Below are 17,683 nucleotides of genomic sequence, written 5' to 3' on the forward strand. Positions count from 1 at the left end.
GTGCCGCCTATTAGTGCCTCATCATCAATTCATCAGTGCCTATCAGTGAAGGAGAAAGATTACCTGTTTTATTACAAACTTTGAAATATATGTGGGGTTTTTTTTTTTCAAAATGTTCGTTTTTTGTTTTTTTTTTTGTTTGTTTAGCAAAAAATAAAAAACCCAGTGGTGATTAAATACCCCCAAAAGAAACATCTATTTGTGTGAAAAAAAAATTTCATATGGGTACAGTGTTGCATGACCACGCAATTGTCATTCAAATTGTGACAGCGCTGAAAATTGGCCTGGGCAGGAAGGGGGTAAAAGTGGCCAGTAGGCAAGTGGTTAAGGGGGACCAAAGAAAAAAATAAAAAGGTGGGGGTCTCCACCAAATTCCATAGCACAAGAAAAAATGTGAAAGCCATCCCGCCTGGCCCTATTCAAATGTGTAGCCTAGTTGGCCAGGAAAAGGGGGGCATGTGCCCCACCTCCTGAACAATACCAGGCCACATGCCCTCAAAATGTGGGGGGTATCCTGCCAGGAGGGGATACTCTGGCAAAGCACCTTGTCCCCATGAGAACAAGGGCCTCTTCCCCACAACCTTGACCTGTTTGTTGTGGGGGTGACAAAATCTGAAAGCCTTCTTGAAAAAAAAGGGGGGGTGGCCCCAAATACAGGCCTTTTCCTATCTGAATAAACAGGGCTTTTTTTCAGCAGGAACGCAGTTCCGGCACCCCCAGAATTGAATAGCAAGGTGTGCTGCCCTCCAGAATTCCATTGTTGCTGTAGGGGATCTATTGTTGCTGGGGGTACTATTGTTGCTGAGGGGGGTCTTCTGTTGCTCGTAGGGGATCTATTGTTGCTGGGATTGGGTCTTATGTTGCTGGAGGGTCAATTGTTGCTGGCAGGGATCTACTGTTAAGGGAGGGGGTATTTGTTGCTGGCTGCTGGAGGGTCTATTAATGCTGGCTTCCCGGGAATCTATTGTTGCTGGATGGGATCTATTTTTGCAGGGGGTATATTGTTGCTGAGGTGGGTCTTATGTTACAGGGGGTCAATCATTGCTGGGAGGGATCTACTGTGGAGTAAAGGGTCTAATCTATCGGAGAAAAAGAGGTGGAGTGTGGGACTTTATATGAGGCACAGATACGTGCCTCCATCCCTATATTTGGATGCATAGAGAAGGAAATTAGACTTTAAAATGAAGCGGTTGAAATGCGGAGGTGATGGTATAAATATAAAGTTTTATTTATATCAAAGTAATTAATTTCATATATTACATATATGCACAAGATATGGACATGGTAATACAAAGGTATAAACACATAAATGAAAGTAAATTCAAGGGAATCAAGTGGATGGTATGTAACAGCAAAACAGCCTAAAAAAGCCAAACACAGTATGCCCGGCACCTGTGTAGATAATCACATAATAGGAATCTAAGATAGCTGGGTTCATATTAGTAGCATCATAGGCCATAGTATGTGTGTCTGTAGCATCATGTAGCTCTACGCGTTTCGTGGATACGTTTCCACTCGTCAGGAGCAGATGCGACAGATTCCTGTAAATATGATAAATAGGGTAAACCACACTCTGAAGGTGAAAAATAATATTAAAATTAAAAGAGTTAACCCCGTACACTCACCAACCCTGGTAGTAAGTGCAGTAGGGGGCAGGCGAGACACGGCGAATCGGGAGCATAAACCACATCACGGGAGCTGAGGCGGCGTAGTAATACACAACCAGCTTGGGGAGATGTTGGGGTGTCTGTGAAGATCTCCGTGTGCAAAAGTGCTGGCATGTGAATCTGCAATTAGGGATATCTGTTGCTGAGGTGGGTCTTATGTTACAGGGGGTCAATCATTGCTGGGAGGGATCTACTGTGGAGGTCTAATCTATCTGGCTGCTGAAGGGTCTATTGATGCTGGTTGCTTTGGTGGATCTATTGTCACTGGGGTGTATTGTTGTTAGATCTATTTTACTGCCTTTCTTGTTATTAACAAATTCTATACAAAATAATTAGCACCACAAAATGATACTTGGTTCTGTATTCTCTAAAAGGGGTGGTACTGGGGGGTGGACCTAAGGAATGGTGCTCAGAGGTGGGTAGAAGGCGGAGTCAAGGGGTGACTCGGAAGGAAGGAGTTCCTGCACCTATTCTTTGAGAAAAAAAAGCACTGAATAAGTAAGGAGTATGTTGTACCCCTGTTTACTCATTCAAAAAGTAAATAAACACAATGGCACCACCAGAAAGTCCTATATTGAAAAAAAAACACCTCAAGAAGGAGGGTGGCATTACTCAATGCTGCCTATACTGCTTAACAAGAGACTTCTGCAGCCATACCTATTTGGAGCCTGCTGTGGGTTCCAATCCTCAACTACTTGGGGTATCCTCTGCAGCCAGTCCCCTGACAAAACAGAGTGAGTATTTGTCTTAATTGTCAATACAGGATCTACATAGTTCATACTTGCCAACAGTTCCGATTTTTCCGGGACGATTCCGATTTTGGGACGCTTGTCCCGATTAAATTCCCGGGATTTTGCCTTTGTCCCAGGAAAATCGGGAATGTTTTAGGCAAAAACGGCCGGCAGGCTACAAAAAGATGGCTGCCCCCGTGAGGACTAATCCCCACGTGTTCAGTGGAGAGGGGAGGGGCAGCCAGTAGGCTTCTTTCTTCAGTGTACAAGTAGACAATTCTCTTGTACACTGAAGCCGATTGATTGCACAGCCCAGAGGTCCCTCCCCTCTCCACTGAACACATGAGAACTGTGTAGCTGCCGATGATGGGGACAAATGCATGAAGGAGGGCTCTGCTGCCAGGGATACAGATGTAAGGAGGGGCTCCGCTGCTGGGGACATTGATGTGAGGAGGGCTCCGCTGCCAGGGACATTGCTGTGAGGAGGGGCTCCGCTGCTGGGGACATTGATGTGAGCAGGGGCTCCGCTGCTGGGGACACTGATGTAAGGAGGGGCTCCGCTGCTGGGGACACTGATGTAAGGAGGGGCTCCACTGCTGAGGACACTGATTTAAGGAGGGGCTCTGCTGCTGGGGACACTGATTCAAGGAGGGGCTCTGCTGCTGGGGGCACCTGATGTAAGCAGGGACTCCATTGGGGGCACCTGATGTAAGGAGGGACTCCGCTGGGGGTACCTGATGTAAGGAGGGACTCTGTTGAGGGCACCTAATGTAAGGAGGGACTCTGCTGGGGGCACCTGGTGTAAGGAGGGACTCTGCTGGGGGCACCTGATGCAGGGATGGACTCTGCTGAGGGCACCTGGTGGCAAGTGGCAGGCTCAGGGCTCCCACTGATTCTGCATTATGATGAGTTGAATGATTTCCTTTTTATATTACGATGTAATAATAGAAATGCGCTTCAATCATCCTGACACCATAACAACCATGGTGCCGGGATGATTGAAGCGCTAATACCAGGTTTTTGGAGTATCTTCATCTGCTGATTGTTAAATGTTCTGGATTACACATATTTCTTCGCTTCGACACACTCCGCTCCGCATTTTTCCCCGCTAAGTTACGTCTACAAATGAATGCCCAGCCCCCTAATTATAATAAGACTTTGCCTACAGGCAAAACAGCGTCAATATAAATCTTTTTACAATGCGTCCTTAACAATCGATGACTCATCAGCTGTCAGTGGGCTTTCCCGCTGTTCACTGGAGTGTAAACAGAATTGCCAGCAAATGAAAAATCAGGAAAAAAATGCATGCAAAGATTTAAAAAAAAAATGGTGTGCCCCCCCCCCACCCCCCAATTATATACCAGACCCTTATCTGAGCATGCAGCCCAGCATTCCTGAATCATACCAGGCCACATGCAATAAACATGGGGGGGTGCTTTGGGGCAGGGGGGTAATATCCCCCAAAGCACCTTGTCCCAATGTAGATAGCAACAAGGGCCTCTTCTCCGCAACCCTAATACTTCATATTCCCATTGCACACTTTCCTGGATGAGCTCATGAAATATGGGTGCTGCAGCAACAACCAGCTGGATACTGGTTCAAGTCAAAATAAAAATATTTGTCAGCACACCATGGAACGGCGTAGATAGCGTCCAAACGTGTAATTTATTGCATGATCACAATACAAGGAGAGTGCAACGTTTTGGAGTCACGCAGGACACCTTCGTCATCACATGCCTGACGAAGGGGTCCTGCGTGACTCCGAAACATCGCACTCTCCTTGTGTTGTGATCATGCGATAAATTACACGTTTGGACGCTATCTACGCCGTTCCATGGTGTGCTGGCAAATATTTTTATTTCTCCACAACCCTGGCCCGTTGGTTGTGGGGGTGACTTATTGGAATCTGGAAGCCCCCTTAAACAAGGAGACCCCCAGATCTTGGCCCCCCTATGTTATATTGGCTGCGATCTTCAGAAAACCAACTTGGAAGAGGAACCATGTGCTCAGGTGCAGCAGATGAAGCTGAGCCAGAAGGAGGCGCAGCATTAAAATCAGGCAAACTGGATAGTGATTGGATAAGAATCTCTAGTTGGAAAAATCTTCTTTAGCTCTGAGATCTGTTTGGAAGCTCAGCAAGAGGAGCATTGTCTCTGTTACCTAAATACATGGCTGTATCTTACTTTTATGGCGTCCCCTGGCAGGTAACTCTCCAGGTGTGGAGTCTGAGTCACAGTAAGTGACAGCTGACCTTACCCAGAGCTCCTGATGGTGGAGACAGCCTAGGACCTTAGTGGTTTATGTTGATGCAAGCTGTCCCTAGGTCCTGACCCTCTTGATTGCCCCACCAAGGGGGCGGCTGAAACAGAATGGCTATGGTGTAAAGCCTTTACGCTAAAAATTAGGCAACAAAGTAGTCAGCCCTGGGCAGGGGACAGGCAAGAGAGTAGTCAGGACAATCCTGGTCAGCAAAGAAACAAGTAGCAAGTAGTCTAGTTTAACTCTTTTGCACAAAGCTGGGTACTGCAACACTGGGTTTAATAGATGACTGAGCCTTGAGCTCCACTGATAAATGGACTAGACAAGTCAATGCCTAACAGCTGAGTGGGCTAAGTAGACCTGAGCTTGACAGCTGTGTTTCCTAATTCCTAATTAGGCTTCAATGTGGGGTGCGCTAGCTGGATTTGAACTAAACAACTTGCATGGGTTAGCTGAGCCTGGGCTTGACAGCAAGGTGGGTTAACTGAACCTGGGCTAGACAACTGAGTGGGATAGCTTGTGCCTGGCTTGATGGATGGGTGGGCCAGCTGGCTGACTGGAAATCCTAGACTGAGAGGCTTGGAGTATGGGCCACTAATAAGTGACAATTGGCATCCTTCTCCACACCCAGGCTTGCCACGAACAGGAAAGGGACACACAAGAGGATGTAATAGACAGCCATCTGCTTCACAGAGGGGTTTTTATCTCTCGGAGGCACTGGCCCCCTCTGTCCTTCTCACTCCCCAGCAATCTGCAGCCACTCCCAGGAAAGGTCCAGGGTGGAGTCTCTGTCCAGGCACTTTTGGGTAATTTATTGCATTTATGTGAACTAAAATTGACTTTAGTGCATTTTTTACTGAAATTTTGCATTTCCAAGACCTTTGCGCTAATATGATGTAACAATAAAAATCCACCAATTGCAAGTAAGGGAAACCATAATTAAGGAAAAATATACCTTTTTACATAGAGGCAGTGTAGGGAAATTTGAAAAAATATGGAGAAGATGGTTTGATATTCTGGATGTATGATGAGAGGGGACCAGATAGATGTGGGAGCGATAGGAAGAGAAGAGGGGGGGGGGCATGGGGGCCGGGGGGGTTTCTCTTTTTTTTTTTGGTTGTCTTTTTTTTTTATTCCCTCTCTATATGTGCTGGGTTGTATGTTGTTATCATTGTTTATGATGTTTGTATATAAAAGAAATAAAAAGATTTGATTTAAAAAAAAAAAAATCCACCATTTTACTCTCTAGGGTGGGGGTCAGCAACCCGTTGATCGCCGACAGGTGACGTGTAGACAGTGAAGATGTTCCACTGTTGCCCCAGAGAGGCGCATGCGCACACTCACTCAATCCCAAACTGCAGAGGAAGCCCCCGCCTCTTGCATACGTGTGGCTGCAAGGCGGGGAGGGGAAAGTCTCCGGAAGAGCTTGGGCGGGTTTATGTTCTTCTCCAAACATGCCCAAGCTCTTCTTATGGATATTGCGAACTCATCGCCACCGGCCTTCCTCCCCAATCCAAGGATACTATATGGGAAGGTGAGAGGATTGCCAGCAGGGATCAGCGCCACTCTGCTTTAAAAACTTCTGTGCCCCCCTAACATTCCAGTCCTCCTGACACCACAACCCTCCTGATGTCCCAGCACCATTCCCTCCTGGCACCACAGTACCATTCCCTTCTGACCCCCCCCCAATATCATAACCTTCTGACACCCCAGACCTCCTGACCCTCCAGTACCATGGCCTCCTGACCCCCCCCAGTATTATGCTTTCCTGACACCCCAGCCCTCCTGAACCCGCCCCCAATACCGTACCCTCCTGCCCCCCCAGGGCCATGTCCTCTTGAGATCCCAGCCCTCCTAATTTTCCTGTACTTTGCCCTCCATATCCTCCAGTACCATACTTTCCTGACCCCCCTGTACTGTGCCCTACTTACCTTCCTGTACCAGGCCCTCCTGACCCCTACCATACATACTAGTGACCTCTGTACACTGCCCTACATACTACTGACCTCTGTACACTGCTCTACATACTACTGACCTCTGTATACTGCCCTACATCCTACTGACCTCTGTACACTACCCTACATACTACTGACCTCTGTACACTGCCCTACATACTACTGACCTCTGCACACTGCTCTACATAATACTGACCTCTGTACACTGCCCTACATACTACTGACCTCTGTACACCGCCCTACATACTACTGACCTCTGTACACTGCCCTACATCCTACTGACCTCTGTACACCGCCCTACATACTACTGACCTCTGTACACTGCCCTACATCCTACTGACCTCTGTACACCGCCCTACATCCTACTGACCTCTGTACACTGCCCTACATACTACTGACCTCTGTATACTGCCCTACATACTACTGACCTCTGTACACTGCTCTACATCCTACTGACCTCTGTACACTGCTCTACATACTACTGACCTCTGTACACTGCTCTACATACTACTGACCTCTGTACACTGCTCTACATCCTACTGACCTCTGCACACTGCCCTACATACTACTGAGCCCTGGACGCTGCCCTACATACTACTGACCTCTGTACACTGACCTACATACTACTGACCTCTGTACACTGACCTACATACTACTGACCTCTGCACACTGCCCTACATACTACTGAGCCCTGGACGCTGCCCTACATACTACTGACCTCTGGACGCTGCCCTACCTACTACTGACCTCTGTACACTGACCTATTTTCCTGTACTTTGCCCTCCATATCCCCCAGTACCATACTTTCCTGACCCCCCTGTACTGTGCCCTACTTACCTTCCTGTACCAGGCCCTCCTGACCCCTACCATACATACTAGTGACCTCTGTACACTGCCCTACATACTACTGACCTCTGTACACCGCCCTACATCCTACTGACCTCTGTACACTGCTCTACATACTACTGACCTCTGTACACTGCTCTACATACTACTGAGCTCTGTACACTGCTCTACATACTACTGAGCTCTGTACACTGCTCTACATACTACTGAGCTCTGTACACTGCTCTACATACTACTGACCTCTGTACACTGCTCTACATACTACTGACCTCTGTACACTGCCCTACATACTACTGACCTCTGTACACTGCTCAACATACTACTGACCTCTGTACACTGCTCAACATACTACTGACCTCTGTACACTGCTCTACATACTACTGACCTCTGTACACTGCCCGACATACTACTGAGCCCAGGACTCTGCCCTACCTACTACTTGCACTGGCTAGAAATCAGAGCAGATAGCCAGGCCTGAAGCTAGTCAAGAAAATCAGCCTGCAGTACCAGATGTTCTGTTTTCATTATAAATTCATCAGACTTGTGGGGGTGACTAATTACTCCCCAGACATGAAAAATAATGTGAATTAAAGTGAAAGCAGAGTTTCTCACTGAAGCTAACTTTTAAGGTAGACTAAGTTGATATTTTTATAGCGACATTCTTTTTAGTAGATTTCTCTAGGTTTTTTCATGCTGTCTTTACTTTTTTGGGGGGGGCTAACTTCTTTAAAAAAAAAAGGGGGGGGGGGGGAGCTGCACTTCGGTGATCTTTGAATCTTTTCAATGTTGTCCAGGTAGATCTCCATCTCTCAGAGGTTGCCTACCCCTGCTCTAGGGCCTCTCCTTTCAGAAAAAATATAATGTGTTGAGGGCTTTATGTAATCTTTTCCAGCCTACATGTATGTAGCGCTGGTAGATTTTTCAGTCTACCGCTTATAGGTAAATTTAGTGGGTCATCTGTTCTGTACATAGTTCAGATTTAGTTTATTGTCAGATTTAGCCTCTGTTCCAGCTTGGCTGTGTTGCGTGTAGTTTCACATTGCGCCTGTGGGTGTCGTTCTCACCATGGGTCGGTGTTGGAAAAGCAACAGGCTGAAGTGTATGAGTGCTCCTCTGTCCTGGAGATAACTCGGCGGAGGTGGTCCACCGAGTTGCATGCTGGGAGAGGGTATTTTTGGAACAGATGCCATGTTTTGAGGGTTAATCTTTTTGCCTCGTGGCCCTCCTGGCCTAGAGGTATGTGTCAGTGAGTTCTACCTCGTAGCCCTCAGGCCTGGAGGGTTGCATTGCTGCAGCCGTGAGGGTAGACCCAGAAGCCTGTCTGGGGCCTGCTATGGCTGGGATGGTCCTGAGCTGTCTGTCCTGCGGGAGGAAGCCGGACAATCGGGAAGATCCAGGGGAGGACCCGTCTTGGAAGGGACCATGCAAGGCTGGTCTTAAGAAGGGCCTGGTGACCCGATTGGAGGATGTATCCTAAACTAATCTACCGCACAAGTACTGCCGGGTCGGCTTAAAGGTTCTGGTACTGTGTTTGCTGTTCATCGAAAACCACTACATCCTGTGGCAGAGGATCGTACGGGTTTTGCTTCACTCAAGTCTGTGGCAGAGATTTTTTGTTCGTGCTGCGTACCGGCTGCTACCCTGTTTCTCCTAAAATAAGACCTAGTGTGATTGTCGGTGATGGCTGCAATATAAGCCCTACCCCCCAAATAAGCCCTACCCTGTTTCCCCGAAAATAAGCCCTACCCTGAAATTAAAACCTACAAGGACTTTAACTAGGGCTTATTTAGGGGGTAGGGCTTATATTGCAGCCATCACCAACAATCACGCTAGGTCTTATTTTCGGGGAAACAGGGTAGGTTGGTGAGAGAGATCTATCCGGGTGGGCAAAAGATATAACACTAAAAGGAAAATACATTCATCCCTGAAACTTCAATTCCTTAGTGCTACATCAAGAAAAGGTATTTGAACTTCCCTGCAACTCTTCTTCTACCTCTCTCCTGCTACTTCTTCCAGTTATATCCCATTAAAGCACTGAAAACATACTCAAGTGACTGGTGCCTACATTGTCTGATAATAAGCTCAGCGTGGACTCTAAGTTTGGTGTTGGTGAAATTACAGGTAAAAAGGTGACGGTAACAGCCCGCTTTAAATCGGCAGCTCCACCGTGAGTTATTGCTACATGTATGTAAAAAAAAACCCTCACAAAAACGGTTCTGGCAGTGAAAGGGTTAAAGGTGTGAAGTACACACAGCACAAGGCTTTGTTCACTCTAATGTTTCTCTCCGAGCTCCAAAAGGTGCTGATCTCACTTATACTGAGACAGGGCGCCGCCTTGGAATACAGACAGGAAGTGATGTCAGGTACAGACAGGAAGTGATGTCAGGTACAGACAGGAAGTGATGCCATGAATGAACAGAAAGTTCCAGGTGAGAGGTGAGTCGGGAGGAAGTAGAGAGAAGACATTGCTGGAAGTTGCCGTAGAGGAGGTAATAAGATCTTATTTTCTATTTACATCCAGTAGCCCCCCCCCCCGTTATGTCCATCCTCTTCCTCCATAGTCACTGTGATGTCTTTTATCTCCAGCAGATGATGATACACACATATATAGTGTGGAAACCTAGATTAACCCCTTCAGGGGCAGAACATTTCCCCATTTATGGGACCAGAAACATGGAGTGCAAGGTTTGGTCCAGACACAAGTCCAGGCTGAACATTGGCTGTTTGGGCATTCCGCTATTACACTTAACAGCTTCCAACTGTCAATGGCTGTACTATTCACATGGGTGGACAGTATCTGTGTGCCACCTTATTGTTAAAGGGGGCTTACAGATTCGATAAGCTTCAACCCGCCCCCCGGACCCCCACAATCACAGGACCAGGGTTGAGGGGAAGAGGCCCTTGTCCTAATCAACATGGGGACAAGGTGCTTTGCCAGAGGGCTACCCTGGCAAAGTACCCCCCCTCCCATGTTGAGGAAATGTGGCCTGACATGGTTCAGGAGGGGGGCGCACACTTGCCCTCTCTTCCTTGGCCAGCAAGGCTACATGCTCAGATTGGGGGTCCGGTATAGATATTATTTTTTTTTTTAGTTAGATCAAATGATTGTTTTTATTTCTTCCTTCGTATTCGTGTTTTTTCACCTTAATGCATCCTATGCATTAAGGTGAAAAAACACCTCGCTATCATGGGCCCCCAGCCCCCCGTTTTAATTACCTGAGCCCGTTCACCCGGCGTCCTCTTCTCCACTGAGTCTGGCCGTTAATTGGATAGATTGATAGCAGCACAGCCATTGGCTCGCGCTGCTGTCAATCACATCCAATGACACGGCCGCTGGGGAGGGCGGGACCGAGTCATACACTTGGCATCTATGGACGCCAAGTGTATGACACGGGAGCGCGCCCGCAAGCTAACCCCCTCGGGAAAGAGCTTCCCAGAGGGGATTAGCTTTAGCGGGGAGCAGCCAAGACAGCCGCCGTGGGACCCCAGAACAGCAGGATCGGGGCCACTCTGTGCAAAACCAACTGCACAGTGGAGGTAAGTATAACATGTTTGTTATTTAAAAAAAAAAAAAAAAAAAACGAACCTATACAACCACTTTAACCACTTGGCTTGGCGACCAGACTTTTACTGGCACTTTTGCTTACAAGTTTAAATCTGTATTTTTGCTAGAAAACGACACAAAACGTCACAAAAGTGAGTACACCCCTCACATTTTTGTAAATATTTTCTTCTATCTTTTCATGTGACAACACTGAAGAAATGACACATTGCTACAATGTAAAGTAGTGAGTGTACAGCTTGTATAACAGTGTAAATTTGCTGTCCCCTCAAAATAACTCAACACACAGCCATTAATGTCTAAACCGCTGGCAACAAAAGTCAGTACACCCCTAAGTGAAAATGTCCAAATTGAGCCCAAAGTGTCAATATTTTGTGTGGCCAGCACTGCCTTAACCCTCTTGGGAATGGAGCTTGAGTAGGGGTTGTCCAAATAAGTTTGAAAAAGCATGGCAGTGTTGGTTTTCAGACACTGACACTCTTGGTTGAAATGAATTGTTGTCTTTAGTACTATGGTAGTAGTGCTGACGTAGTTCTCTCACTTGAGCATTGTAGGGTTTTAACCAAGGGATCCTTACTGCTTCATATGGTTACTATCCAATGATGAAGATGAATGTAGATGATAGGGCTATTAGTCCTTGTCTAGTTTTCCTCTGCACTTAAAGTGGAGTACCACCCAAAAAATGGAACGTCCACTTTTTGGACTCTTTCCCCCCCCTCCAGTGTCACATTTGGCACCTTTCAGGGGGGAGGAGGGAGCAGATACCGGTCTAATACAGGTATTTGCTCCCACTTCCTGGCATAGATCACCGCAGTGATTGCGGTGACCTACGCCACTTCCGCCGCCTACTCTGTCCTCCTCCACACAGACACAGAATACAGCAGGGACCAGTGAGGACGCGCAGCGTGACTCGCGCATGTGCAGTAGGGAACCAGGAAGTGAAGCCACACGGCTTCACATCCTTATTCCCTTACCGAGGATGGCGGCGGCAGCAGCCGAGAGCCAAAGGACGGATCGGCTTCGGCTGCCGACATCACGTGCTCCCTGGACAGGTAAGTGTCCATATATTAAGAGTCAGCAGCTGCAGTATTTGTAGCTGCTGGCTTTTAATATTTTTTTTTCAGCGAACCTCCGCTTTAAGGAACGTTGCACATTTGGGAAGGAAGGTGGGGGAGGGATTTTGTTATTTTATTGTATTTACACATATTTTTTCTATGTTAATGAGGTTACTAACTCGGTGAGATCTGATACCGGGTTGTAACTGTAATGTTGTATGTTTTGTATGTATTTTTCTTTTTGTTGGTAAGGAAAAAGGTAATATAAATACCATATTTATTGGCGTATAACACGCACCCCAAGTTTAGGAGGGAATTTTAAGGAAAAAAACTTTTAGGAGGGAAGTTTAACCACTTCCAGCCCACGGACGTCATATGACGTCCTGGGCTTTGGGCGGGTATATCTGAATGATGCCTGTAGTTACAGACATCATTCAGATATTGCCGGTTTCAGCCGGCGAATTTCTACACCATAAGAACAATCATAGCGGCCGTTCCGCCGCTTGATCGTTCCTATGGGAGGCGAGAGGGGACGTCCCCCCCCCTCCCACCGCCCTCCGGTGCTTGCTCCGACTCACCGTTACGATCGGTGAGGCGGAGAGTGGATCCGCCGGCACCGGATGTAGATCATAGAGATTTCCGGCGGACCAGATGGTCCCCGGAGTCTCTATGATCGTCGGAGGCCGGGCGCGATGTTATGACGTCACGTCCGGCCTCTCCATTCAAAAAAACGAAGCGGCGATTGTTTTATTTTTTTTTTTATTTCAGGCTTCCCAGCCTAGTGGTGAGATATGGGGTCTTATTGACCCCATATCTCACTATTAAGAGGACCTGTCATGTCATATTGCTATTACAAGGGATGTTTACATTCCTTGTAATAGGAATAAAAGTGATCAATTTTTTTTTTTTTCAAAAAAGTGTCAAAAAAAAAAAAAAAATAGAATTAACAATAAAAAAAAAAAAAAATGTTTTAAAGCACCGCTGTCCCTGTGTGCTCGCATGCAGAAGCGAACGCATACGTAAGTCCCGCCCACATATGAAAACGGTGTTCAAACCATACATGTGAGGTATCGCCGCGAACGTTAGAGTGAGAGCAATAATTTTGGCCCTAGACCTCCTCTGTAACTCAAAACATGTAACCAGTAAAAAAATTTCAAGCGTCGCCTATGGGGATTTTTAAGTACCGAACATTGTGCAATTTTGAAGCGTGACATGTTAGGTATCTATTTACTCGGCGTAACTTCATCTTTCACAAAATGCAAAAACATTGGGCTAACTTTACTGTTTTGTTTTTTTTTAATCACAAAACAGTTTTTTTCCCCAAAAAAACGCGTTCGAAAAATTCCTGCGCAAATACTGTGTGAGATAAAAAGTTGCAACAACTGCCATTGTATTCTCTAGGGTCTTTGCTAAAAAAACATATATAACGTTTGGGGGTTCTATGTAATTTTCTAGCAAAAAAATTATGATTTTTACATGTAGGAGAGAAATGAAAGAATTGGCCCGGTATTGAAGTGGTTAAGGAAAAAAACTTTTAGGAGGGAAGTTTAAGGAAAAAAACTTTTAGGAGGGAAGTTTAAGGAAAAAAACTTTTAGGAGGGAAGTTTAAGGAAAAAACTTTTAGGAGGGAAGTTTTCAAGGGAAAATACTTTTAAATGCCCATCAATGCAGCCTTATCAGTGTCCATCTGCAGCCTTGTCCATCATTTCAGAATGATCAGTGTCATTTGCAGCCTTGCCCAGTGTCATTGTAGCCTTATCGTTTAAAATTAGCGCCACCGAGATACACAGAGCCGGATGTCCTGTGTACGCGGCTCCTCTCGACTCTCGCAGTCCCGCCCCTTTAGCCCGGTGTCTTGTCAAATACAGTCCCCTATCATATAGTGTCCTCCCTGTACTGCGCAGGCGCAGTACGGAGGACAAACGAGACGCCGAACGTCTCCGAAGTTTAACAGCTGATCATCAGTTGTACACGGCGCCTGCGCTTTTATTCTCACCCTATGTCCAGGATCATTCCCTACTATCCAAGTGGACACAGAGTGAGAATAAATAGTTGCCGAGCGCAGCGAGGCCGTGCCCGAAGCGCGGCGAGCGAAGCGAGCCCGCGAGAGGCCCTCTTACACAGCCATCGCTAAGAACTGCCGAAGCGCCGTGTACAGCTGATGGTCAGCTGATCAACTTCGGACATTTTCGGCATCTCCTTCTGCTCCGTACTGCGCAAGCGCTGCGCCTGCGCAGTACGGAGCGGACACTATCCGATAGGAGGACACTATATGGCAGAACACCGGCTCCTGTCATGGACATAACACAGGTCCAATGGCGGGACTGGGCGTGACTGCGAGTGGAGCCGAGCCTAGCCTAGCTGAGTACACAGGACACTCAGCTATGTGTATATCGGCCGCGCTCGCTCCTCCAGACAGCGGGGATCAGCGTATAACACGCACCTACGATTTTCCCTTGATTTTAAGTGGAAAAATTGCATGTTATACGCCGATAAATACGATAATTTTCCAAAAAAAGAAAAAAATACACTTCAATGAAAAAAAAACAAACCAAAAAAAAAAAAAAAAACACAATATTTACGGCTGTTTTTGTATAATGTGAAAGATGATAGATAGATACCTAATATGTCACGCTTTAAAATTGCGCGCACTCGTGGAATGGAGACAAACTACTGTACTTAAAAATCTTCATAGGCGACGCTTTAAATGCCTTTACAGGTTACCTGTTTAGAGTTACAGAGGAAGTCTTGTGCTAGAATTATTGATCTCACTCTAATGCCCTGTACACACGGTCGGATTTTCCGATGGAAAAAGTGCGATCGGATTGTGTTGTCGGAAATTGCGACCGTGTGTAGGCTCCATCGGACTTTTTCCGTCGGAGTTTCCGACACACAAAGTTTGAGAGCAGGATATAAAATTTTCCGACAACAAAATCCAATCGTTTAAATTCCGATCGTGTGTACACAAATCTGACGCACCAAGTGCCACACATGCTCAGAATAAATTAAGAGACGAAAGCTATTGGCTACTGCTCCGTTTATAGTCCCGACGTACGTGTTTTACGTCACCGCGTTCAGAACGATCGGATTTTCCGACAACTTTGTGCGACCGTGTGTATGCAAGACAAGTTTGGCCCAAAATCCGTCAGAAAAAATCAATGGATTTTGTTGTCGGAATGTCCGATCAATGTACAGGGCACTACATTTGGAGCGATACCTCACACGTGTTGCAAACTTTGTTTACATATGCGTGCGCGACTTACGTATGCGTTCACTTCTGCACGCGAGCATGGAGGTATAGGGTGCTTTCATTTTTTTTCTTATTTATTTTACTTTTTATTTTTACACTGTCCCTTCAAAAAAAAAAATATCACTTTTATTCCCATAACAATGAATGAAAACATCCCTTGTAATAGAAATAAGGATGACAGGTCCTCTTTATGGAGAGATCTGGGGTCAAAAATACCCCAAATCTCTTCTTTACCTTTTAAAAGCAAAAGATGATAAAAAAAAAAAAAAAACCTTTTTTTGATCATTTGCTTTAAAAAAAATTTTAATTATTTACTTCCAGCCTGGCCCGAAAGTGACGTCATGATGTCGCTCCGGTCCTCCAAGGCCATAGAGTCAATCAAAGAGTCATGCCGCTTTTGAAAGCATTTCAGCGGCTCATAAACCGCTGAGAATGATTTCATGAGAAAACATCAAAAATTGGTACCGAGGTTATGGCTGATATCGTCAGCTATAACCCTGGTAAATAAGGTTGCCACCTCTCCGGGATTCACCCGGACAGTTGGGATTTGAAATCATGTGTCTGGGTTTCAGACCGCCTGTCTGGCAGGGTTGCTGGCTGTAGTTGGCTAAGCTGAGAATGTCTGTTGCACTCTCTTTCACACTGCCCAAAGTTATCACTTACAATCCCCCCTCTCCCCCCCCAAAAAAAAAAACACACGAGAGAGAAGAGAGGGCTCGATTTGCACCTCTTCCCCCTACCCCTCTGTGTCTGCCCACACTCCAATCCCCGGCGCTGTGCCTCAGAAAAGGAACGTGGGGGCCGGAAATTGAAAGTCTAGCAGCCTCAGATACATCTGAATGAGAGGTGCCACTGCCAAGGGGTGAGTGAGCTCACCATCCATCCCTGTCTGTGACTGAAGTCTTCCCCCCTTCTCTCTCCTGCCTCTGAGTGCGTACAGTAGGGTAATTCAGGGTTCTCAGAGCACCCCTTACATCAGAGTTCCCCTTTACACCAGAGGCCACAGTGTTCCCCCTTACATCAGAGTTCTCTCTGTACATCAGAGTTCTCAGTGTTCCCCCTTAAATCAGGGTTCCCAGAGCATCCCTTATGTTAGAGTCCCCAGAGTTCTCCCTTACATCAGAGTCCTCTCCGTACATCAGAGTTCTCAGTGTTCCCCCTATTAAATCAGGGTTCCCAGAGCATCCCTTATGTTAGAGTCCCCAGAGTTCTCCCTTACATCAGAGTCTGCAGAGTCCCCCCTTACAGTGAACTTTGTGGATTCAGATGTAAAAGGGGAACTCTGTGAACTCTGATGTAAAGTGGGACATTTGCTATTACCGTCATGTGATTAGAAATGTTATTTAATAGCAAAATATATGTATAGTTTATACTATTATTGCTGTGCGCTAAAGTGTTCGGGTTTGACTTGAAGAAAAGGTGGCAACCCTACTGGTAAACCACTTGCAAACCGCAACTTATATCTACGTATTGCGGTCGGCAAGTGGTTAAAATTCATATCAGACCTGAAGAGTCTTTTATGGATCTCCAGGAAGACCTCATGCATTTTATAATTTTTATTTTTTGTGTGGGGTACTCTCTTAAAATCTATACCAGACTCAAGGGGTTTGGTATGTATTTTTTAGTGGGGAGAACTCTATGCTGTACGATGTGCTACAGCAAAATGACATTTACAAAATGGAGTTGAAAATGCTGGCAAATGACATTTCATTGCCGGCTTCTTTTTTTTTTTTTTTTTTTTTTTTTTTTTTTTTACTTTTTTTTTTTTTTGCCGGCTTCTTTTAAGGAAAAAAGAAAAAAAAAAAGCCCACACACATAGAGCCCTCCAAAAGTTCCCCAAAATACATAAGTTTGCTGTTATTTGCTGTCAGTGAAATGTCATTTGCCACAATTGTAACTTTTTTCCTTGTAAATGTCAGCATTGCTGCAGCACTTTCTGTACACCACAGAGATGCCCCTCTACAGGCAGGATTAGGCCCCACCAGACATGTTTGTAACATTAATGTGATTATAGATGTAGCAGTAGGGTCATTTTGCCAATAGCGGAGGTGACGTGATCTGTAGAAGTGGTGTTATTGTTGATGTAGTTTAATTCTGTAGTATCAGTAATCAGTTGTAGACATAAGTTCTTCTATTAACATTTGAAAGGACAGAGCAAGCGTCTAGGCTTGAGTTGACACATAGATTCCAATAAAATTTCCCTTCCATGTAGACATAGATTTCTCACCTTCCCAAAGCCTCAATGAAGCCTACTAGTTATGTTGGTCATAAGAACCAGCAGGGGACAGTCAGGAGGCCCCGAATGGTTGGCCAGCTTTGATTTATATCCACAGATCTGAGGAATCCATTTTATCTCTC

The 17,683-nt window shown here is 46.0% G+C and overlaps 1 protein-coding gene across 1 annotated transcript in view; it reads left to right on the forward strand.

The window, feature by feature from the left end:
• LOC141121628 (uncharacterized) overlaps nucleotides 1-17,683 on the forward strand; it is a 114,066-nt gene that overhangs the window by 69,361 nt on the left and 27,022 nt on the right. Inside the window, exon 9 of the mRNA XM_073611278.1 lies at nucleotides 9,927-9,947. Coding sequence (XP_073467379.1) covers nucleotides 9,927-9,947 — 21 coding nt within the window. The remainder of the gene's footprint in view (nucleotides 1-9,926; nucleotides 9,948-17,683) is intronic.

This window comes from Aquarana catesbeiana, unplaced genomic scaffold, assembly GCF_042186555.1.
Source record: "Aquarana catesbeiana isolate 2022-GZ unplaced genomic scaffold, ASM4218655v1 unanchor226, whole genome shotgun sequence".
Lineage (NCBI taxonomy): Eukaryota > Metazoa > Chordata > Amphibia > Anura > Ranidae > Aquarana > Aquarana catesbeiana.